The 24096-nt window shown below is 36.2% G+C and overlaps 1 protein-coding gene across 1 annotated transcript in view; it reads left to right on the forward strand.

Moving 5' to 3' along the window:
* AGO2 (argonaute RISC catalytic component 2) overlaps positions 1-21299 on the forward strand; it is a 32796-nt gene extending 11497 nt beyond the window's left edge. The window contains 16 exon segments of the mRNA XM_009580663.1: positions 732-868; positions 1004-1138; positions 3755-3842; positions 4872-4883; positions 4885-5005; positions 5191-5310; positions 5670-5792; positions 7606-7739; positions 10677-10861; positions 12774-12933; positions 15307-15397; positions 16536-16730; positions 17912-18046; positions 19468-19569; positions 20393-20592; positions 20933-21299. Coding sequence (XP_009578958.1) covers positions 732-868; positions 1004-1138; positions 3755-3842; positions 4872-4883; positions 4885-5005; positions 5191-5310; positions 5670-5792; positions 7606-7739; positions 10677-10861; positions 12774-12933; positions 15307-15397; positions 16536-16730; positions 17912-18046; positions 19468-19569; positions 20393-20592; positions 20933-21041 — 2047 coding nt within the window. The 3' untranslated portion in view covers positions 21042-21299.
* Positions 21300-24096: the final 2797 nt, after the last annotated feature.

Here is a 24096-nt window from a genome sequence, read left to right on the forward strand (position 1 = left end):
TTACATTCAATTGGAAAATAAAGAACAAAGCTTAGTAGGGCTGAACTTTCCCGTTTTGAAAGGCTAAACAGGGAAAATGAGTTAAATATATGTAAATATCTTTAAATAGCCTTATATTACATTTACTTTATCCTCACATTAAGGACTAAAAAAAATCGTTTTAGTCAGGCTTTGCAACACAGAAAATGGCCCAGACTAGTTGTCACACATCTTTGTTCAGAGAAACATATTAGCGCTGGTTTTGATTAGTTTGATATTAAGTGTGCAGTACTGAATTACCAAGATGAAAGGTGCATCAAAAATATTTGTTAGATCAGTCGTTCACCCACACAAAGTTTCCATGGATTTCAAAGGAAGCTATGCACAAGTAAGGGGAGAGATTATTACATTGTGTTTTAATAGCAAAGATGTTTATTTTACTTACTGAAGCGTAGCTGAATTTTTAATAGAGTACAAAAAAATTATTAATGTTTTTTGTTTGAATTAGTAGGTATATTAAGGAATATACTGAAAATAAATTCAAACAAACATGAGTAGCAGCCAGTTTCTTACTGTAACTAGCTGGATTTTGAGAGGTGTAACCTGAATCCTGACAGGAATCTCAGATTATTGGTCATTTGAAACACTGACACTTCTGTGCTTTTGTGAATAGGAATTTGCATTAGTTACGGCTTTATTGCAGTTTTTTTTTGCTTTAGTTTTATGATCTGAATTTATTTTCTTTACTGCAGATATACTCCTGTGGGACGATCTTTTTTTACAGCATCAGAAGGGTGCTCAAATCCATTGGGTGGTGGCAGAGAAGTTTGGTTTGGCTTCCATCAATCAGTCAGACCTTCATTATGGAAAATGATGTTAAATATTGATGGTAGGTCCTACAAAAATCTTTTCTTGTTCCTTCTTTCTCTTTCAGTGGAAAGGCAAAAATTTAGTTCCATTTGTTGGATTTCTTAAAAATTTCCTCAGTAAGGTTGTAATATAACATTAACGTTTTTGTCTACAGTATCTGCAACTGCATTTTACAAAGCACAGCCAGTTATTGAGTTTGTATGTGAAGTTTTGGACTTCAAAAGTATTGAAGAACAACAAAAACCTCTGACAGATTCCCAAAGGGTAAAGTTTACCAAAGAAATAAAAGGTAATAATTAAATTACATAAAACTGCTTTATTCTGTCTGATGTGTTGCCACTACATGTTTAAAGTATTTTCTATAGCAGTTGCCTTATTGGGTCTCCCCAATTATCACAACAAACAGTTCACATACAATTTTTCAGCAAAACTGAGAGGCAAGAATAATTTTATTACTTATACATATTTCAAGACGTTCAGAAGTCTACTGATCAATTTTGTTTAGTCTAGTTTGTTTCTCCTTTTTTCTTACTACATTAGTTATCTCTGTAGCTTGACAGAGTCACTTTGTGAATATAAATGTAACAGATAAGTACGTGGCTTCAGGTTTGATGAATCACTAGTATAAAAAGTTAAGTGAGCTTTTTTTTTTTTTTTTTTTTTTTCAGCCACATTTAGAGCTCAGGTATGCACATAAGTAAATTAACACATATTCGAGAATTTATGGTAACTATATATGCACGTGCATTTTGTGTGTGGCAAATATAGGGTAGTTTAATTAGGTTTGCCCTTAATGGAAGAGCTTTAGTGAAACTGTGAAGGTGATATGTTTTACTCTAAGTGATGGGATGAACTAAAACTTTCTAGCAGATGGATGGTAATTTATTTTAGTGAGATTAGTTACTGGCTTGTGACTCGTGCAAGCTTCTCCTCATTTAAGTGTAGAGTCTCTTGACATACCTTCTTTTTTTTGTTTGTTTTGTGCCTCACCACCACCCAGTCACTTGATCAAGTGTCATATCAAAGTTACTGGTGCGTGTTGGCATCTGAGAGCATCTCAGTGCAGAGGTACTACTGAGATCTTTTCTTTTCAGCATATAGAGCAGCATCCCTTATTATGTCAGTCTCCTTAAAAACAATTTATCTTCTCAAATGAATATTGCATTATTGTATTTAGAAGTTATATTTACTGTACTGCTTTACTCTTCTTAAAGTACCCCCATGTCTAGAGTAAATGAGAGTTAACAGTTAGAAATACAAAAATTTCATATTTTTCACTTTTGAAACATATCGGTAGTGCCAATCCCAGTTCCATGACAAAGATACTCTAGTTCCTAATCTAATGATTTCAAAATGTTTACAAAGACTGGGATTTCATGTTTTTTTAAAATTACCTAATCTTAAATTTTTCCAATTACTGGTGTCAAGATTTTCATATTGCAGATTTTACTAATAATTTAGCAATGTGTTTTTGCATATTTAGATATATTTCATACATATACTCTCCTGGAAGTAAATGATAGTTATTCTAATATGTAATGACTGAATCAAAGAGTAGGAGGAAGGAATCTTACTGTTTGTGTTCACTGAAGGTTTCTTCTGAAAAATTGAGGTCATTCCTTCATGATATGCTTGATAGGAAGAAAGCAAGTTAAAAAAGAAAAACAAACTCCATAAACCTATCATGCAGCTTCCTTGTTTCCACAAAATGTCCACAAAATCATCTTTGCCCAACTAGAAGTTAGCAAGAAAAGTATAAATAAATCCTAAGTTTGTACTGGTTGTAAGTGTTTTGAAAAAATAATCACTTTTTTCCATGAGGATTTTCATTCTTCAGATGGAAGAAGTCATCTCAGATTTGCAGCAAAGCTAGTTGTAAATTGAGGTATTGAGGTAACAGTTTACCTTTTACTGAAAATACCGTGATACAGATTTCAGAGGTATTCATTAAAACTTGGTATTTATTGAAGGTTTCATAATAGATGGCACTTTAAGCCATAACAAATTGCGTGGAAAGATTAGTATGTTGTTTGGCAAGTTATTAGTGCCTTTGACAGGGAGGGGAAATATGCACTGTTACTCATCAGCAGCCTGAGTTTATACACACGTGTGGATATATAATGTATATTCTATCTACAGCCCCCTCTTTCCTATTCCCACACATTCCACTTCCTATCTCTAACAGCCCACCTACATCTGTTTCTGCCTAAGCATGAAAGTAGTATCAATGAAAACGCTGCATTCAAGCTTATATTTGTGGGCAACGGTAAATTAGAAACAATTCTTTATGGGTAGCTGTATTGCGCTGGTTTGGGGTGGATAATTTATTCTTCCAGAAGTTGTTGGCTATCAGGTGGGCTGAGCTTTTGTGCCAGTGGGGTTTGCAACAGATGTTTTTCTTCACGAAGAATAAAGCCCCATGGCCTCATTCCCATGGGCTCCTACAGGTTATATGGGTATTCCCTGCCCTGATTCATTAGTTTGGGGTTTGTTGCAATAGTTGGAGGTCTCACAGACACCGTATGTTTAGCCATAAAGTATAAACAAGCTTTTTGTTTCAAGGAGGTTGCGTGCCCTTTTTGTCCTTCTACCATCCTGGACCTCTTTAGAGGTACAGAGTTGGAATTCACAGAATGTGTTCAGCTTCATCTGTGAATTCTTGGGGCTTTGGGGTTTCATCTTGTCGCTAAAATTCTTCGTTGAACTTTGGCTGAAGCTCAGGGTTTTTGAATTTTAAGACTATAAATTGTTTTTTTGAGTTCTGTCTGGGATACCCTTTGGTGCTCTGAGAACATGCTAAATAGTGAATAGTTTTACTGCACAGTTTAAGTGGTCTTGTGTAGCAATTAAGGAGGCTGACACCTTGATTTTGAAGAAACGGTGATACGTGTTTTCCAATTTTTAGGTCTAAAGGTGGAGATAACACACTGTGGACAAATGAAAAGAAAGTACAGAGTGTGCAATGTCACCAGACGACCAGCAAGTCACCAAACGTAAAGTATTTTGCTTCTTTTTAAGCGTATGTTTAATCTCAGGCTGGAAAAGTATCTTGCCTTCCTTATTGTCATAGGAAAAGCTGTCTTGAAAAATGATACTTTGGTCAATGTATTTAAAATAGAACTCAGAGTATTTCCCCAATTTTGCTGTTCTTTTTGTTCTATTTTTATTCTGTAATGAACGTCATGGCATTTGAACCAATCACTTTGTTTTAAGTCTGTGGTTGTTTTTTTAATTTATTTACGCGTTTCTTCAACATTGGAAGAACAGGGTGCCCTATTGGTAGTGTAATGTTTCCCAGAACTGTTGAGTAGAAAAGTAGTGCCAATTGGGATCAGCTCTCTAATTTTGCTTGTTACTAATCTATTTTTCCTCTGGAAAAAATGTTTATTTTTTAATTTTTAACTAGAGATTTGCAGATAACTTGAATATGGAGGTATTTATTTCCATTTTTAAGAAAGGAACAAAATTGATACCAGCTTTTTACAGGAAGATAACTGATCGATATCTAAATCTGGTATTTAATTGTTTGGGCTGTGTTTCATGCTCTTTCAGTGATGTGTTATATTAATGAAAAGACAAAATATTTGTGCCACCTTGATGTAAGTATATGCAAATGTGTGTGCATTTGTAATGTACAGAAAGAGAGAAATGCATTTCTGAAGCAATAATTGGTTTTGCAACTCTCATAGTAGGCTTGCTATTTTCTGTGCATGGCATATCATAAAATGTAGTACTGTGAGTATCCCAAATAAGCAGAAAACATTAGTCTTTGTCTCTAAGGCACCTGCTCTTAGAAAACTTTATTTATAGCTTCAGGTATGAAGAATGTTAGAGAAATAGCCTTCTGTGGTACTATCAGAGGACACACGGTAGTGGCAATGATGGAATCTTAATTATAGAAGTACTCTTGGATGATTTCAGCAAGATAGGTTTAATCTCCAGTGAGCTTAACTTGTGCCAAGAAGTGTGGGGAAGTATTCTACGTAAAGTAATGGCTTATTTTCATATTTGATTTCCAATAGATTCCCACTTCAGCACAGTTGAATGCACTGTAGCTCAGTATTTTAAGGACAGGCACAAATTAGTTTTACGCTATCCTCACCTTCCATGTTTACAAGTTGGACAGGAGCAGAAACACACATACCTTCCTCTTGAGGCAAGTAAACTTTTAGATAATACTGTATTCTGGGAAGGGGGTCAGAGGGGAAAAAAGGCTCAAACGTTGACAAACTGTTTTTTGAGTAGCCAACTTTAGAAATTGTGTAGTGCAGCAACGAAAAAAAAAAAAACCAAAACCAGTTGCATTGTGTTTCTTAACTCCTTTGTGCGGGGATATTTTAGGTGTGCAACATAGTGGCAGGACAGAGATGCATAAAAAAACTCACTGACAATCAAACTTCCACTATGATTCGAGCAACTGCCAGATCAGCACCCGACCGTCAAGAAGAGATTAGCAAATTGGTGAGTATTCTGTTGAAGTTGAGTAAAGTGTAATAATGGACTTAATTTTTCTCTTACTATTAGCAGATACTAAATAGTTTGTGCGCTACGCAGAGTTTATGAAGTTGTTTTCATAAGACTGTCTCCATTAATCACAGAGAAATGCATTCTCACAAAAGGTTTTCAAGTGTTCTTTTGGTGCTTTATTTCAAATTTTGAGGCATCCATGTATCCAAGTGGAATTAGCAGAGGCTTTGAATGCTTGGCATCACCCATATATAAGGGGTATGTGCCCAAATACAGGTCATCTCAGAAAGTTTTAGATCTCCTAAAAAGAACTTCTTTTTCTGCAAGAAATACCTAATTCTTTTTAATTTCAGATGCGGAGTGCGAGTTTTAATACCGACCCTTATGTTCGTGAATTTGGAATAATGGTCAAAGATGAAATGACAGATGTGACCGGTAGGGTTCTACAGCCTCCTTCAATCCTCTACGGAGGCAGGGTATGTTGAACAGATACTCTACAATCTGTGATATATTCGATTACCAGCTGTGATAGCTTCTATAATATGGTTGCTTTAATTGAATGATGTTGAGCGTAATGGGATAAAGTCATCCGAAGTGTAATGTTTAGAACTTAAAAGATAATTTTTGAAACTCCGTAAATGTAACAGGCATGTTGTATGTCATGATACTCTGTCCCGCAATCGCATCTTTATTTCTGAAAGTAAAGCTAGAGTAAAAATGCACTTATATAAACTTAAGAGAAAACTGTGTGTAAGCTGTGTTTTTTCTTTCACACACTGTTTTATTGTGTGTTGCAAGAAGAAACCTGCAAATAGTGGTTCAAATTGGTGTGTATGGAGAAGAACAGAGACAACTTCAATTATTACTATTCATTTTTGCCTCCCCTAACTCTGAAATGTTCCTGAACTTCTGGTTGGTTTTGAGTGTTCTGGGTGGAGCAGCTGTGTTTAGAACAACTATCTTAAGGTATTATCTCTATCAGCATGTTTTTCTCTAGAGCCATCTCTTCCTGTTGGAGTATTTACTCACAGGTTTTTTCTTTACAATGGCTTTTCAGATGGCCTTTCTGATATAATCTTCCTACTGTGGTGTCTTTCAAAAAAAGCTTGAGAAACAGGATTTTCTACCAATTATATAATGTGTCTTGGTTTTATGCAAGATGAAAGCTTTGATAGCTGGGATAACTTAATTTGTGAAGGCTTCTAATGAACCTCTTCTAGATCATGCATTGCCAGCTGAAGGTAGTTCTGTCCCTGTGCACAAATCAGACTGTTACCTCCATAAACCCACAATGGGAGAGGGTCTTACATTTTCTACTAAAGCTCTTCAGACAAAATGGGGCAGATGAGCTCAAACCTTCCTTCACTGACAGGTTAAGATAACCCTTTTTTGCCTGATCCTCATTAGGGAGAGTGCTCTCATGAACTATTCTGGCACTAGGGGAGCAGAGGAAACAAGAGCTTAATGGGAGGTGAATGATGGAAACTCGGAGTGGGGGAGGTACTGCCTTGAGCAGACACAACTTCTTGCAAAATGAATTACCAAATTTGTGTGCGTGTCCTGAAAAATTCCCATAAATTTTAGCTGTTGCTGCTAAATGAGAAGGCAGACATTGTGATAACTTGTCTAAAACATCTATGGGATATTAATACTTATTAAGGTAATTAACATCACCAGAATTACTTTAGTCATTTTATTATATCCCTTGTCCTCTAGATAATCCATCACAGTGATGTCTGCTTGATGGGAGAAAAAAAGTATTGCGCAGGTCAAAGTTGAATAACTGATCAACTTTTGTCAGCTTGTTCACATTTTTTTCTAGAGTTGTGTGAGTGACATCAAACCATTATTTGCCTCTACTTAGTGATGTGTAAAATATTGATAATATTTAATTTAAGTTGCTCTTGGAAAGTTCACTGAGCAATTGTAAAGTCTCTGTAGAAATGTACGTTCTTGTTAACATACCAAGCATGAACATGACTTACTATCCATATGTAACTTCTATCTGCTGCTGTTTTATATAACCAAAGGAAACCATCAACAGTAAAAATGAACAATATGAGCTTTATTTTTATGAGCTTTATTTTTCACCAGGCTAGCAAGCTGTCTTGCTACAGTGATAAAATGATCTTTATAGGATAGGATAGATGTTTGAACAGTGGAGAGAAAGACCTGAGAATATAAATAGCCTGCTAGTCGGAGGGAAGTAGAAGCATAACTGATTTTTGTTAGCACGAACCAATTTTTGCATTAGTGTTTTGGTTTTGTTTTTTTTCCTTCCACTTCCAGAATAAAGCAATTGCTACACCAGTTCAAGGAGTCTGGGACATGAGGAATAAACAGTTTCACACTGGAATTGAAATAAAGGTTTGGGCAATTGCATGCTTTGCTCCCCAGCGCCAATGCACTGAAGTTCATCTTAAGTAAGTGTGTTTCGTAAGATGGTGATTTTACTATTTATTATGTGTGGAAATACCATCATTTCACTTATTTATTTAGAGTATATATTTTGTTAAATTGTTTAACGTATGGCAATACGTCTTTAACAGTGCTTTTGAAGTTCTGTTTTGAATGTTGCCATTGTGTTTTGAATGATGCCAATATGATTTCAATGCTAGCATCCTGAAATCCTCCAAATCAGACTTACCAAAAGCAATATATACTATATGGCAGGTTTCTGACCAGTGAGGTCTTAGGACAGAGTTTAAGATGACTGAAATGATGTAATGACGGGTGTTTATCACTGAGTATTTGTCAAGAGTGAAAGCGAACATGTACGTCATCTTAAGTTCTCTTCCTGGTTATATGGAATAGATTTATTTGTGCAGAACTGAATTAAAAGGAAAAATTTAAAAAGCAATACAACTTTTGTCTAAAACTTTCTACCCTCTAGAGTTACCATAATGTGCAAGTTGCTGTATTTGCAAGATGAGTAGGACTAGTTGTTTTGTTGACTTTGAGCATTTGAATGAAACTTTCAAATTTGGTTTCTTTATCTTTGGATGGAACATGATTGTTGAAAGACTATTGTGAAAAGTGACATCTACCATTCCTAGATCAGGGAAAGTGTGCATGTCTTTGTAGATGGATTGTCTAATTCTTTCTTCTGCATGCAGTTGTTTTCCCTTCATGCATGGGCAAGTGCAGCTCTTACAGCTGCCCTAGCAGGTGACTCAGCTGCTCTTTGTAAGGTGAATGTAAGACAGTGATTGTTCATAACAATGGTATTGCCGTAACAGTGTTCCTTCAGATGATTTGCCAAATAGCTTGGGAATTTTTCACTAAGAAGTGGTGAGCAAACGGTGGGAATCTTACCTCTTTCTTTTCTTCCCATTGTGTAAAGCTAGGGACTTGTTCTCTCCAGGTACACGGCAGGAAGTAAGCTGCTGGAGAATTTTTCCTTCCACGCTTGCTTCTAGTGGAAATGCTGCGTAGGAGAAGTTAGTCAGTTTTGAGAGATAGGCAGAAGTCTTCAACATAATGTGGCAAAATAAAATTATTTGATGGCTTACATGGAGTTTGTCCTTACCGTGAAAGGACATTCCTTCATACTGGGAATATGGCTGCATCCAGTTGCATCTTGTTGCCTCTTGTTACATCTTGTTGAGCAAGTAGGACTCGGCTGCTGTAGATCCGTCAGAGTAAACACCTTCAAAATCCATAAAAGTCTTCAAAAATCATCCTGCTTTACCTCTCAGGAACAGGGAGAGAACCTTTCCTCTTAGACACCATACTTACAGATGGACTTCTAAAGGCTCAAAACCTGTGCCGTTTTAGACTTGCATATTCTGCCACTGACTCTTTCTGCTTATAGTGGTGAGTGCCTGTTTTGCCAGGGAAGATGCTTAATGTGCCTATTTTCTGCAAGAAGCCAAAAGCTGCAGGGCTGAAGCTCAGATTGTTATGATTCATGAAAGTTAACAATGGGTTTGGAAGAAACTAAATCTTCACACCCTCGCAGTAGGTAAGACTGTATTATCTGGCACCCTTTGGTGAAGACGAGCAACTTTTTAGACACCTATGGGAGCATCCACTCCAAAATCATAAAATGGGCTTTGTCAGCATTTATGTCAGTTAAGCATTGCTACCTGGGATCACATGTTTACTATGCTGGTCATTAAACCAAGTGCCGAAGGAGGACATCTCTGGATGCGTCTGCACTAGTGTTTTAGTTTGGATCAGGAGGGCATGTTTGAAGTGATGCTCCTGATGGTCACCAATTGCCATACCATGTTCTGCATCAAGGAGCAGCCTGAGTGTACAATGTGGATTTTTTTTTTGGATAAAACTGGGCTAGAGGATGTGCTTCAGCCACTAATGGACGTTTAGCCCACCGCACCAGACTACAGCCACTCTGATGAAGAATCCCAGAAACACATGTAGCGTGGATGTTGGTCCCTCGCACCAAGTACTGCGCTCTACAAGTCTGCACTGTGATGCCTTATTACATGCTCATCTTGCCTTTGTTTTATGGGGATGGGACTTGCAGACTACTCATGCACCATTGACATCTAACCTGGAGAAGCCATGACTTTGAAGATGCTTTCCAGGCTGGGTATACTTTATAGAGCCCTAGACTCCTACACTGAAGTGCTTTTGATTGTCTTGCTTACAACAGGTACAGTGTCTTCGTGGTGTCCCTTCAAAAGGAAAGATAGCCAAATGCTGCCATGTCAACAAGAGCCAGGAGAAGGAGGCAGGCTGCAATGTGGCATACCCTGCTAGCAGGGGGCCTGAAGCAGTCTTCACTGATAAAAGCCTCTGACAAAATTAGGTTGTCTCCGTTTCTGACCAGTTCCATCAAAGGGTGACTTATCTTTGCACCATCCTTGGAGAAGGTTTGTCTTCACCTCCAGGATACACCTTTTCTCTGGTATCTAGGAAGGTTTTCTTGTGCATTATTATTGATGTTGGATCAATTCGCTGAGATGCAGTTGCTGGTAACTTCTGTTGGTTGTTTTCCTCACCAAGAAGAAGAAGAAACGCCAGCCATTTCTGTAGTGGTAGTACCACACAGGAGTATGGTAGAGCAGGCTATGCAGAATATGATTGTTGCTGTGTTTTTGCAAAAACACTGCATGTACTGTATCTCCCGTAGAAAGACCAAATAAGGTGGAATTTGCTTTGGAAATGAAGTTTTTAGTAATGGTGTTATTTATACAGTGTGTTTCCTCATCTTCCCCTGTCTTTCCTTCAGTGACTACATAGGCACAGTCAATTAAAGATGCGCTTGGGATAAATTTCCAGGTTTTTGGACAGCGCAACTCTGCAAGTTTAACAGGATTGTTCTATTAAAAAGAACAAAAATCAAGATGGATTTTGCTACCTGAGGATCTAATTTATTTATTTACATCCTTTAGGTCCTTTACAGAACAGTTGAGGAAGATTTCCAGAGATGCAGGAATCCCAATCCAGGGGCAGCCATGCTTCTGTAAATACGCGCAGGGAGCTGACAGTGTGGAGCCCATGTTCAGACATCTCAAGAACACTTACACTGGGCTGCAGCTCGTTGTAGTAATTTTGCCAGGAAAAACACCAGTCTATGGTCAGTAAGTGCAAATCATGAGTGTGTGTGTTTCAGTCACAATTTCATGTATTTTTTGTGAAGTATCTGAATGAGAGAAGTTTAATTCAGATTTAACTATATAAATTTCATTTAGGGAATGGGCTATAAATTAATTTTATTATTCTTGTGCTGCATGGTGTTTTATATTAAGACCTTAATTCTTTTCATTATTTTTGTCTATGCTTTTAATTTGCTTTTCCACATTCTTCCTGTTGGTTATATTTGAGATGCAGTTTGCGAGTGAGAAAGCTAAACCAGGGCTTTTGTGAAATTGATGAAATTGATATGCAGTGGATTAAAATATATTTACTATAATTTATGTACTAAAAATTCCAAATGATTGAGGAAGTAATGACTTCAAGAATTGTGTAGCTTTTAGAACATCTTTTCTTACTCACGCCATCACCCTTTGGCAAAAAAAGTTGAGTGAAGGAGATTTTTGCTAATTGATTTTTTCTATTCTTACAGTTTTTTAACTCTTGGGTTATGAGGATGCATGGAAGGTGAAAACTCAGCAACTTAAACTGTTTTTTGGAGACATTGACAATTAGTGCATTTTACATAGCACATACACATAAGTTTTAATATGTTTTAGATAAACCGTGCATTTTGATTTTTAGCTAGCTCTTCCTATAGGTAAGACTGCTCATTTTCCTGTCCTGCCGTCCTCCTTTTTTCACTTACCTTGCCTAGTTGCAGCAGCATCCACTATTTTTCTCCCGTAACTTCATGGACTGTTTCTTCTCTAATGGCTCAGATCTACCAAGCAGCTGTAGATTTGTTTTATCCCATCCCTTCCCTCGCTCTCACCAATTTAACATAGCAAAAAATAATTTCCTAACTTTCTTTTCCCAAGATCATCTCATATAAGATAAAAAGAGAGATTAAAAAAGGAACCTTAACGAAATAGTACCTTTTTCCCCCCTTGAATTCAGCCTTGCAAAGGAAGTGGCTTGTCTCTGATTTGTTCAACAGAAATTCAGTGCAAAATGACATTTTCACTTTTCCTGCTTGGCATTAAAAGGGGACTCTTCCCTCCATTTAACCACTGAAAGGATGTGGTAACACTCTCATCTGCTTTCCACGTCATTATCTTTAATTAGAGTTCTTTCTGCCCCCTCTAATCACCATTTTCTCCCTGCACTCTTCCGTACTCTTGCGCTTCCTATACCTACAGTCCTGTCTTTTCTCCTCTTCTCACCCTGCTCCTCAAAAAGCCTCAAAAAAAGGGGGGTTACATCTTCTCTGAGCCTGTCTTGGAGCCTAAGTTAAGAGTATGGCTCGCTTAAAGCCTTTAAGTCTCAATTTTGTTAACAATAGGATTTGTTTTAACCTTTTGAATAGTACAGTTCTTAATGAGTTTCTTTTGGAGTTTCTATGGGCCATATTTTGCTAAAATGGCCACTTTTTATGCAAGTGATAAATTTGCAGTGATAAATTGGTTGGCTGAATGTTACTCAGCACCTTACTATTAAGTTTGCCTTACTAGTCCAGTGTTAATAATGAAATGAGTGCTCATCGTCCTAATATTATCCACATTACCTACTTCATTAGCCAAAGGTTCTTACATGCTCATGATAAAACACTAACTCTAAAATTACAATTAGTGTAATTTAAAAAAAAAGATCTTGATTAAAATAAGCCACCGGTGCCTTTAGTTATATTTAGGACCCAATTACTGCACTGTCAGCAGGTGGAGCAGTACAGAACTGGGAGGAGATTTATTGGAGGCTGGGCTTGGGTTTGGGGGTTAGGTTTCTTCTTGTTTCTTTAAGCTTAATAACCACTTTTCTAAAACTCTAGGTGTAGTCCATTGTCATTGAATTAATGTCCCCTACGTTGTTTGATTTGCAATATGCAAATATTTTTTTGTTTTTTCTTCGTTTTGCAGCGGAGGTGAAGCGTGTTGGGGACACTGTGCTGGGAATGGCTACGCAGTGCGTTCAGATGAAAAATGTGCAAAGAACAACACCGCAAACTCTGTCTAACCTTTGCTTAAAAATAAATGTCAAATTAGGAGGCGTAAATAATATTTTACTGCCACAGGGAAGGTAAGCCATCTTTCAAAGAGGAAGAGGATATTGTATTGTAAAGAGAACATAGGTCGTATTAAGATAATTGGGTGCTTTTATCTGTAGTCATAGCACTAATAGTTTATGTGACTCTTCAAACAAATATCTTTTGGCTTCTAATAAATAGTCCTGCAAAAGTTAGGTTACGAAGACTGGAGAGGAATACTTGTTCCAGTGGAAATTTATAATAAAAATATTGTTGTTGCAATCTGACCATTGAAGTGTACAACTTTCATTTGAATGAAAAATTTGTAGTATTTTAGTTGCCTTGAGTCTTCAGAAACAAATAGAGACCATCTTGAATAGTAGTGCCTTTTCCTGTATAGTTTAATTGTGGTCAAGATTCTTCATTTTGTTGTATGTCTTAACTTACATAGACATTAAAAAAAAAAAAAAAAAACAAAAAAAAAACCAAAAAACCAAAAAACCCCCACAAAACCCAGAAGCTGGGAGCAGAAAACTCTTAATTGGTTTCCAGGTCCAGTTTATCTTGCAATTTCTTATTAGTATTACATTGAAAAGCTTTAGTTACACTGTGACTATATTCTGTGAAGTTACTTTGATACTACTGAATTCTGTATATCTGACATGTCACTAAAGTCCTGCATATAGTTGAGTGGGAGTGAAATAAATATCTTCTTATTTGTAAAAAAGGAGGGATCCTGCTGTTAAAAACTAAATTTGGTTTGTGTATCATCTTAGTTCTAAGATTTAAACTTTTCATCAGTTTTATTGAAAAATCGGTGACAAGAAATTCTAATGGAAGAATGCATAAAATACAGCTTGATTTGTCTTACCTGTGCAGGATAGAGAAGGCTAGCATAAAGATATATAAAGTTACTTTAATCAAAATGAACAACTAGGTTTCTACGTCAGTAAAAAGATGGCATTTTTACAATCATTGCATTTCAAGTTGTAGAGAGAGCTCAGGGAATAACCTGCTACATCATTCTTGGAAGCCTGTTTCAAAGAAGTCAACATTCTGTTTTGTACAGATAAGCAAATTTTCACTTCGACGTATTTAGGCTAGTCAGAAGGCAGCTGCTGAAAAATAATCCAACAACAAGTACTTAGGGAGGGAAAAAAAGAATACATTATCAGAAGGGATATAGATTTTGTGTACCTTGTTAAATTCTGTTTATTGAACTAAATTTACTCAGCCTAGGTAATGTGCTTGTTGGAGACTCCTATTAAAGCAAATAAAAATCATCATATTACAGAGCATGCATTTCAAAAAGGCACAGTGGGGTTTTTTGTTGGTTTTTGGTTTTATTTTTCAAAAACGAGTTAAAGATACTGCTGTGGAAACAAAACAGAAATACACCATATAAGTAGTTTTATGCTGGATTCATAAACATAAGGTCTCTGTTAAGTGACATGTGTTGACAACAACAGTGTGGCCAGAAAGTTGAATTCTGCTCGTTATACCAATAAACTATGCATTCATGAAAATGGAGTTAAGTAAAGGGGAAAAAAAATGGTACAACTACACACAACACCTAGGCATTCTGGAAAAGTGCAGGTTTTGGGTATTTAAAACAGAGCTTTCTTATTTTCTGTTGGTTGAAGGGATGGGAATAGAACAACTATTTATTTGTATCATTGCATTGTAAGTTACATTGTTACAATTACCTTCAAATTCCTTTTTAGAGAAGGTCTGAAAACAGCTTAATCTATCTACTTAACTGTTCCCCACACACCCACATACATACACATGAAAAAATTCTGGTGGCCTAAGATTTCCTGTTTTAAATTGTTTTATTAAGGAATAGAGTTGAAGCTTAAAACTTTCAATGTAGTGTTTTGGTATTCTACTCTTGATGCAGTGGATTAATAACTTAAAGATTTGTTTAAAACTTTGAAGCATAGTTTTTTAAAAAAAAAAAAAAAAACTACTTTTAAAATAATACCTATGATAGCCACAATTTCTGTACTTCCTTGCCGTCGCTGGTTTTTTGTTCAGAAACAAAATCATAGCATCAGTATATGTGCACAGTCCTTTAATTTTTGCAGGTGCTATTTGATGCTAAGGAATCAACTTTTATTCTTTTCTGTGGTCTAATTAATAAAGGCTGCAATTCTCCAAGTTAAAAAAATGATTTTTTTTTTTAAAAACTCATTTTTAATGAAAAGTAACAATTAGCTATGCTTTAAAAATATGCCTAAGCATTTAGTATGAGAACTCTAATCAGGACTTTTAATTACTGTCACAGTACAAGTGACCAACTCTGATCAAGTGCAAATTGTTGACTAATTCACTGCAAGAGTATAGAGCGCTGTTTACTTGAGTTATAACGCGCTTTATTAAGTGTTAGCCTTGATGCTTTAACAAATTTGCTTTCTCTTTATCAGACCACCAGTGTTTCAACAGCCTGTCATATTCCTTGGTGCAGATGTAACTCATCCGCCAGCTGGAGATGGAAAAAAGCCTTCCATTGCTGCAGTGAGTAAATTGTGTAATGATCTTTAACCCTTCCTCTCTGCTGCTGCTCAGCTCTAATGCTTTCAATTATTGCTTTCAATTCCTTCGTGGTCCATTTCTTCTGATTGCCTAATCATAGTATTATAAATTATTTTTCTGCAGGAATCTAATGAAACTTTGGAGAGCTTGCTCTGATACTAATTACTTAAATGTGTGTATTAGTTTGTAAAATGCCTGAGCTGCTAATACACAGAGGAGCTTTTCTATTAGCTGATATTTATCAGCAACCTGTAATAAGCTGGTGCATGTTTAAATCTGCTTTTTCAGCAGTTAAAAATGTTAAGAATTTATGCATTATTGATAGGGAACTAGGCTTCCTGACAACACAGAAAGTGCAGTAATCTCTTGGAAATGTACTCCTTAAATACAAGGAAAGGCCTTTGACTTGCTTTATGTCAAACACCTGTAATGGCTGCTGTGGCTTATTTAATAATGAAGGTCTTTGGTGACAGTATGTGCAGTATCTTAGCCTGTGGTGCTAAATAAACAAATACCTGATCTAAAAAGTTACAGATATATCTCCAGGGAAAACCAGGTGGAGATGTGCTTAGCTGTGATTTTTGACATACGGAATTTGGATTTGTTTTGTTTGTCTGTTTATTTTTAAGTCCCATGCCACTTTTACAATATATGAATTTTGATGTTTCATAAACAGAAAAATCCTTTCCCTTGGGGAGCAGTGTCTGTTTGGTGTGGATATTTCTGTGGTGCCTCACCATTTCAGTTTTATGGATTCATCCACAGTGTCCCAGAAAAGCACTTGGTCTTCAGGAGTTCAAATTCCTATGCTGCAGTCCTAACTAAATCAATGGTTTCATGGTATCAGTGCTCCAAATTGTATTTGTTTTTTTTAACTGTCTGTAGGTGCACATAGGAAATCAGTCTTCTAGATTTAAAATAAATTTTCCGTTTCAGCAGGGTGTCTTACCACGGGTAGACTAAACTCAAAGCTCTCTCCAAGCACATCATGATTTTGACTACATCTTTGCTAGGTCAACCCCTTAGTTTACAACATACTGTTAAAATGCAATTATCTTCATGAAATACCTTCATTAAAGCGCTTTTAAGTTTGGTTTGATACTAAGCATTTTTTGAACAGGTTGTAGGAAGTATGGATGCTCATCCTAATCGATACTGTGCCACTGTTCGGGTCCAGCAGCACCGCCAAGAAATCATTCAAGATTTGGCTGCCATGGTCAGGGAGTTGCTTATTCAGTTCTACAAATCAACCAGATTTAAACCAACTCGTATAATCTTCTACAGAGATGGCGTTTCTGAGGGGCAGTTTCAACAGGTTGGTTATGGGTGGTGTTTTTTTTTATTTTGATTATGTAGTTTTCTGGAAGTAATGTAGTTTTATGGAGTTGGAGTTATGAAAAGAAGTATACCCTCAACAAATCTTCCCTCAACAAATTTGTTGGATTCTAACCAAGCAGAGCAGGGAAAGTGTTTTCATATTTTTCATGAGCTTTTTAAAAATATTTTTCCCCTTTAAAATGTTTCCCTTTGCAAAATTTTAAATTATAAAGTATAGTTTTAGCACTCAAGTTATGTTCAATATCTGTGACCTATGCAAGATAGTCAAACTGTATCCCATAGAACTTGAACAGTAAAGAAAAATTAAGTGTAAGCTAATTTTCCCGCTTTTTTAACCAGGATTAATAAATGCTTTATTTTCATACTGGCACTTTTAATTCATTCCCGATAAAATTCAACAGATACTTTCTTGTATTTATTTTGCTTGCTTGTAAGTACCATATTTTATGAAGTATTTTTATATATATTTTAAATATATTTACATACACTTTCCTTTCCAGTATTTTTATATGTAAATTAAAACATACAGAATTTAGTCAACTTCTCAAAATCCAAGGGGAAGGGAGTAAAGGCCACTTAGTAAACTTGAATTAATAAAATAATCTTTGTATGAGCTTTTGATTTTTTTTTTCCTATTTATTACTGTTTTTCACTGAATTTTTGATTTATAATTAACACAAACCCCAAATCATTGCTTTTTGTTTTATTGCACTTCCCTCTCTCTCGGTTTTTATTGATACCTGTAGTCCAGCATGAGAGTTCACAAAGCTGGGAAAGAGCATGCAGTTGAGCAGTTCTGGATTTTATCCCTTGTACTAGTCTGAAAAATAATTAGGCTGTTGTATATTCAACAGCCTAATTAAATGTTCATTTGTATTTGGCAGTTAAAAAGATTTTGACATACAGCTTATTAGTCCAAGCCCCATGCTTGGAGCTCAGCAGAACCAGCTCTTGCCTGGCTCAGGAAACTGGTGATCTAATTTGTTCTCATTAAGTGAAGAAATTAAGGTTTGATCCTGCATGCTTTGACATCTCATTACTCTGAGTGACAATGCAAGAAGCAACATGATAAATAAGAGTAATCTGTAGATAAATAAGAGTAATCTGTAAGATAGTTGTCTTTCATGTTTATCATACATCTTTATGTTTATGATTCAGGTTCTCCATCATGAATTGTTGGCTATCAGAGAAGCATGCATTAAACTAGAAAAGGATTACCAGCCTGGAATTACATTTATAGTTGTGCAGAAAAGGCATCACACCAGACTCTTCTGTACAGATAAAAACGAACGGGTATGTTCTAATTGTGACTGGCAAGTATCTAGCAGGCAGCCAAGATACCTATTACTTACTGCTTATTTAAGCAGTAGGAGACTTGTTTGAAGACCTACATAACATAGTGGGTGAGATCTTTCTGCCTGGAAAGGAAAACCTTCATTTTCTGTCCCATATAATAAACTGGCAAGAAGCTTTTATGAAATGTCAGCAGGATGTGCCTTTCAACAAGTCTGTTCATCCTTTTTTAAGCTCATCATCAAAGTTTTCAGGTTTCTTTTCAGTTTTTTTACTGTCTCAAGATCCTCAAGGGTTGAGATTGATCTGAGTAGTGTAGGGTTTATAATGTAGATGTCTACATCTGGAACAGTTACCTCAGGCACTCTGTTGTAAATGGAGATCTGTTTAGTATTCCCAACACACTTTAAGGCACATTTCGTCTGATTCTAGCGCTAGTGAATTCACTGATTTGGTTGCCATTGACTATAGAGTGACTCTTGGGTTACCAGCTGAGATCTAGACACCTGCACAGTGGACACTGACATTGTTAGGTAAGGTGAAACCTACACTTCAAGAATACTTTCTTTTCCATTAATGCTACCTTTAAGGTATCTTAGATGTCTAATGTCTTAAACACATGGAGTTCGGTTTGGGCATATCAAGTGTCACAACACATTCTTTGTAGTGCTGAACATCTCAAATTGTTTTATGAGTGTTTCATAGTTGTTACTGCATCTGTGTGAAATACATGTAGAAATATTTGAATCCACCTTTCTGGGTGGAAAGGAGACTCCCTAAGTCCAGGATGGAGTCATTGCTGTAAATGGAGAGTTCCTAATGGCAAACCTCTGTTCACAGATAGGGTTTTTCATGTTCTTTTTCGTTCTGTCAGGCTTCTCCATGTGAGCATTTGAAGCCCACTAGGTTTCAAGGCAATAATTAACTTTTAATGCTGACGTGAAGGTGCTTTTTGTATCAATAACATGCTACGATTACAGTTGTTAAATTGTTTTAAAGTAAAGAGTATTTTTAAGTTCTGCTTTGATGTAAACTGTTTTTGAGGGAAGGAGAGGCCTGTCTTACAGCTGTGGGTTGTCCTCTTTCAGGTATAAACAAGAAAAGTTACTGAGGAATAACCTGTCCTGGAATGGGAAGGTGAAAAGAATTTGACAAATCAGTTGCAGGAAATTCTTTTTACATTAATCAGAAAAGCTAATCTTTGTAGGTAACTTCTAAGAAGATTTTGCAGCTTGTGGGTTTTTTTCCTCCGTAGTAGAGACAATCCAGATTTTCAGTTGAACAAAATTTGTTTTGCTCATTATGTCTTGACTTTTTGCTTTTTACAGATTTTTTTTTCCTTATGTTTTTTCCTTACTACACAGCCGAAAAGAAAAAACTTTGTGTGTGCCTTACTATATTTGCATTTTCTGTTCACACAGGTTGGAAAAAGCGGAAACATTCCAGCTGGTACCACAGTGGACACAAAAATCACCCATCCGTCAGAGTTTGACTTTTACCTGTGTAGTCATGCTGGTATTCAGGTACAGCATTTTGTGTGGGATGGTAACTTTCAAAGATAACACTGGCTGTTGGTATCTCCTGCATTCTTTACACAGGAGACAAATGGTACAACTTCCATCTGTGTATTTCGGCTTTTCATCTGTGCCATCCACAGTGCTCTTCCGTCATTGTTAAAAACTGAAAGAAATAATGAAACTAAATAGATACGCAGCACACACCCTGTGCATTTAGTTGTTTATGCTTCTCTCCTGTTTGTATGTTGCTTTGAATGGTAGCAAGGTATTTGGACTATTTTACAGAGCTGCCTCTTGCATTAAATTCTCTTGAAATGTGCATCCAGTTCCTAGGAAAAAAGTAATACATTTAGATAGCACCATTGTAGTTTCACATTTTCTTGTGATTTCTTCTTCCCAGTCAGAAACTATTAATCAACAACAGGTATTGAAAGGCAACATTTGATATTGCCTAAAAAATACGGGCACAAGTTAGATTGCTGTTAGCTACTAATATTTTGCCTAAAGCTACTTTATATGATGGCTTTTTGTCAGATCTAAGTTTCGCAAGATGAAAGTGCATTTCAGTAAGATCATTTAATTTCAGTAACAGGGATGAAATTCTATAAAATGCAATCCTATCCAAAAATGCAAAGGGATTAGTTATATGGGGAGCAAGGAGGGAGGTTGTTTGCTTTTTTAAAGGAAAAATTTGCTTTTGCTGGAGTATCTAGAATTGCTCACATGTGACTTTTGGGGAAGCGGATGGTTATTCCGCAGTTCACCTGCAGACGTGGAAATTTAAAGAAATGTTTTATAAATGCTGACATGCTGTGTCATCTGCCTTCAGGGAACAAGCAGACCTTCTCATTACCATGTCCTCTGGGATGACAATCGTTTCTCTTCAGATGAACTGCAGATTCTTACCTACCAGCTGTGTCATACGTACGTACGCTGTACTCGTTCTGTTTCCATCCCTGCACCAGCATATTATGCGCATCTGGTTGCCTTCAGAGCCAGGTATCATCTGGTGGATAAAGAACATGATAGGTGAGTTGCATAGTTTTGACTTATTACAGAATTTGAAAGGAAGCAGGAAGGAAGTGGGCTTGTTAATTCTGGGGTCAGTAGTATCCTCAGTTAGCAGTTTGAGGGTAAATTTGGTCTTACCACTGAATTATTCTGTGGAAAAAAGTAGATGGTTCTGTATGCTTCTGTGCCTTTTTTTCTGTTTCAGAACTTCAGTGGTGTTTTAAGGGTAATTAACTTTTGACCGTTCTGTTCAGAAGAAATTAATGATATGAAAACTTTATATGTAAGGAGAGGCAGATTAAATAGGGTTTCTCTTCTCCCCCCCTCTTTTTTTTCCCCCACTTCCCTTCTCTTTCAGTGCTGAAGGAAGCCACACTTCCGGTCAGAGTAATGGCAGAGATCATCAAGCACTTGCTAAAGCAGTTCAAGTTCATCAGGACACGTTGCGCACTATGTACTTTGCTTGACATGTTTTAATGTTTAGCGACTCAGTACAATACAGAGTTGGATTCACATGAGACCAGCTGCACTTAGACCAACAGTTGCCCAAGCTACAGTGACAGCCAGCAATGAGTTATGCATCTTTTTTTTTTTTCCCATTTGCAAGAAAGCCTTCCGTCCAGAATTTCAGACTTGATTATGAACTGCATTCTTGTACCAAACCCCACTATTGTTGGAAATGTGGTTTGCCAAAAATCTCTAAGCTGCTTGGTATAAAACAGACCCATATTTTATAATTAAATCAAGAGCTGTGATCTCAGGGCTTAGGGAAAAAAAAAAAAACAAAACAACAACCCAACCCACAAAACTCCTCATTCAGTTTGCTATTCATTGAATTGCTTTTGATAATTTGGAAAGATCTAATTCATACTAAAGTTTGATGGGCTAAAATGCTGTGAATTAGCTTTTAATACAAAGGAAAGCAAAGCATTTTTTGACTATTTATGAAGCCTTGATTATTCTAGATGCATTTACAAAATTTTTATTTTCAAAAGAAAAGAGTGACAAAATTCTGGTTTTCAACTGTCTTATAAAGATTATTCTCTGTGTGTCTAAGGGCAAATGTATTTTCTGAAGCTTGTTCTTGAATGTTTTTTTATTGTGCTGCATTTGAAAATGTTTTTCATAGACTAAAGAAGAATTTTAAAAAAGAATGAACTTGTACCTAAGCTTTTAATAGGTCCAGTTAGATTGGCAAAAGAAAATGTGCCATTTAAAAAAAAATTTGTAAAGAATTTTTTTAAAATCATACTGACAGCTAACTAGAATTTGTCATACAGGACTGTGACACTTACTTTCCAAAGCCTCTAAAGAATACGGGTCTGTGGTGATAAATACAGTACAATCCTTTTTCACTGTCTGAGTTAATGTAAATTTTATATATGTTTCACAGTATTAATGTGATAGACTAGATGCTATTATTTATTTTTATTTACTAAGGAGTGCTCATTATACTTCTGTTAACATATCAAGAATGCTTTGGATTTAGAAATTAAAACCTTATTGTGGGGACATTACTACTCAAATGCAAAAATATGCAATTGACTTTGATGTGAGAGTTCAGAGATACATACAGCGTATATTGTATAGCTTGTAATTTGTAGAAAGGCTTTTTAAGCGTGCACACAACATAGCAGGTTTTACCTGTGCTGTTCAGAGACGCACACGAGACCAACGTTCTACGTTCATTCAAGCACAAAACAATTGTATTTTATTTATATGTTGAATATTGGTGAAGCAGGAGCTCTAGTAGAGAAGAGCGGCTCACTGTTTGTAATTTAGACAAAAGTCAGAGAATCTATGCAGTAAAGATAAATCTTAGGAAACTGAAGTTTACTTATGAAGAGAGGTGAAACTCTCTTCGTTATGCATAAGGTCAATAGTAAATGTGAGAGTTTTGCCATTCTCTTGGGAGAAGCATTAATTAAAACTGATAATTATTAGACAAACGCTTCTGTTAGTTTGCACACTGGGTTCATAAAAAAACCATAATACATATGTAAACCATTGCACTAATTATGATGCCACAAACAGGTTTAGAAGGAAATGGAAAAAGCCCAGGAAACTTGGTTATGCTGACTTGGTTTTGTTTATTTTTCATAGGATAACTAAAATAACATGCTAAGAGGTAGGTTTTTCAAATTTCATTCTCTTCCACTGATTTATTTTGCTTCATCTTTTCCCTTTTCTCTTAGCAGATGCTCAGTCGCTGTTTTGAATATATTTACCTCTAGCCACTGAGACGGGCGAGTAGCTTTAACCAGTACAGAGGTCTGTGCCATATAGCGGATAGACTATAACCAGTTGCTGTTGAATAAGCTAGAAAATGCCCAACTTTGCTGCATAAAGAGTTTTAGATACATAACTTTGTGCAAGTTCAGATCTTCACCTTGTAGCAGTGTGTTGGTTGTCGGTGTTGTTTAGGTGAAATAACAATGTAAAAACTCTCAATAGATTAATTGTATTATTCTAATTCGGTGATTAGGCTGCTGGGTCAGATTTTCTTCTTGGTCACAGTTATGTAAATCCAGATTTTAAATTATGCTGGTAAAACAGAAAGCAAATTCCAGGTCGCATTGTCTGTCTTTCTGTGTTCCAGCCAGGTTGTACATACCTCCTAAAGAACTGCTACACTGCAAAACCTTTCCATGGTGGGTATGTTGCACTTCTCTGTGCATTCTTGAGAGGTTTCAGATTTCAGTGAAGATTTTAATTCGGCAGAGTTTTATATAAGAATTATTTTTTTATATGAATTATTCTTAACAAATAGGAAAAAGATCAACAATTTTAAGACACCATTTAGTTTATTTATGCAGAGACCTCTTGGATGTGAAATTCATCCTCCTCTTTCCTCTCTGCGCAGATTTGGAATAAATTACTTTATACAGGTGGTCAGATGGGGTGAGGAGGGCAGAATCTGTCTTGACCTCAAATTTTATTTCTGAAGTGGACTGTGGGACTTCACTGCATCCTATTTGGGATGTGTTCTTTGGGCTGGAATAGTCCAACAACTCCTTTTTGTAAGAAAAGGAGTATTAGGCAGACCCTTAATCTGAGAGTAGCTGTTGTCTGTGTCTCCTTTTGGAATGAAGAGAAATTTTGCGTAGCTTTCCTTCCCTGAGTATGAAGAACTTGGGATGGTTATATGCATTTCAGGCTAGGGACATTTTTATCTTTTACAGATCTCTTTAAGCCTCTAATACTGCTAATTTTTTATGGTTCGATTTCTCCCTCCTTTCCCCTCACCTCCCACCCCCCCGCAAGTGGTGAATTAGTGAATAATTTAAAGCATTTTTCAAAAAAAAAAAAAAAATTTGTTAAGTATATACTTTGAAGAGTACAGCGTCCTATAAGTCCAGCAGCTGCCTTTCTGGGAATATTTTTAATATAAATTATGTATTCAGAAATGTGTCCTGTCAAAAAAAAAAAAAACAAAACCACCATGAACACTTAAAACTCTTTTTTTTTTTTTTTTTTTTTAACCTGCCATGTGTCTTGTAAGAACAGCAATATCTCAGGAAA

The sequence above is a fragment of the Fulmarus glacialis genome, unplaced genomic scaffold (genome assembly GCF_000690835.1).
Source record: "Fulmarus glacialis isolate BGI_N327 unplaced genomic scaffold, ASM69083v1 scaffold13926, whole genome shotgun sequence".
Classification (NCBI taxonomy): domain Eukaryota; kingdom Metazoa; phylum Chordata; class Aves; order Procellariiformes; family Procellariidae; genus Fulmarus; species Fulmarus glacialis.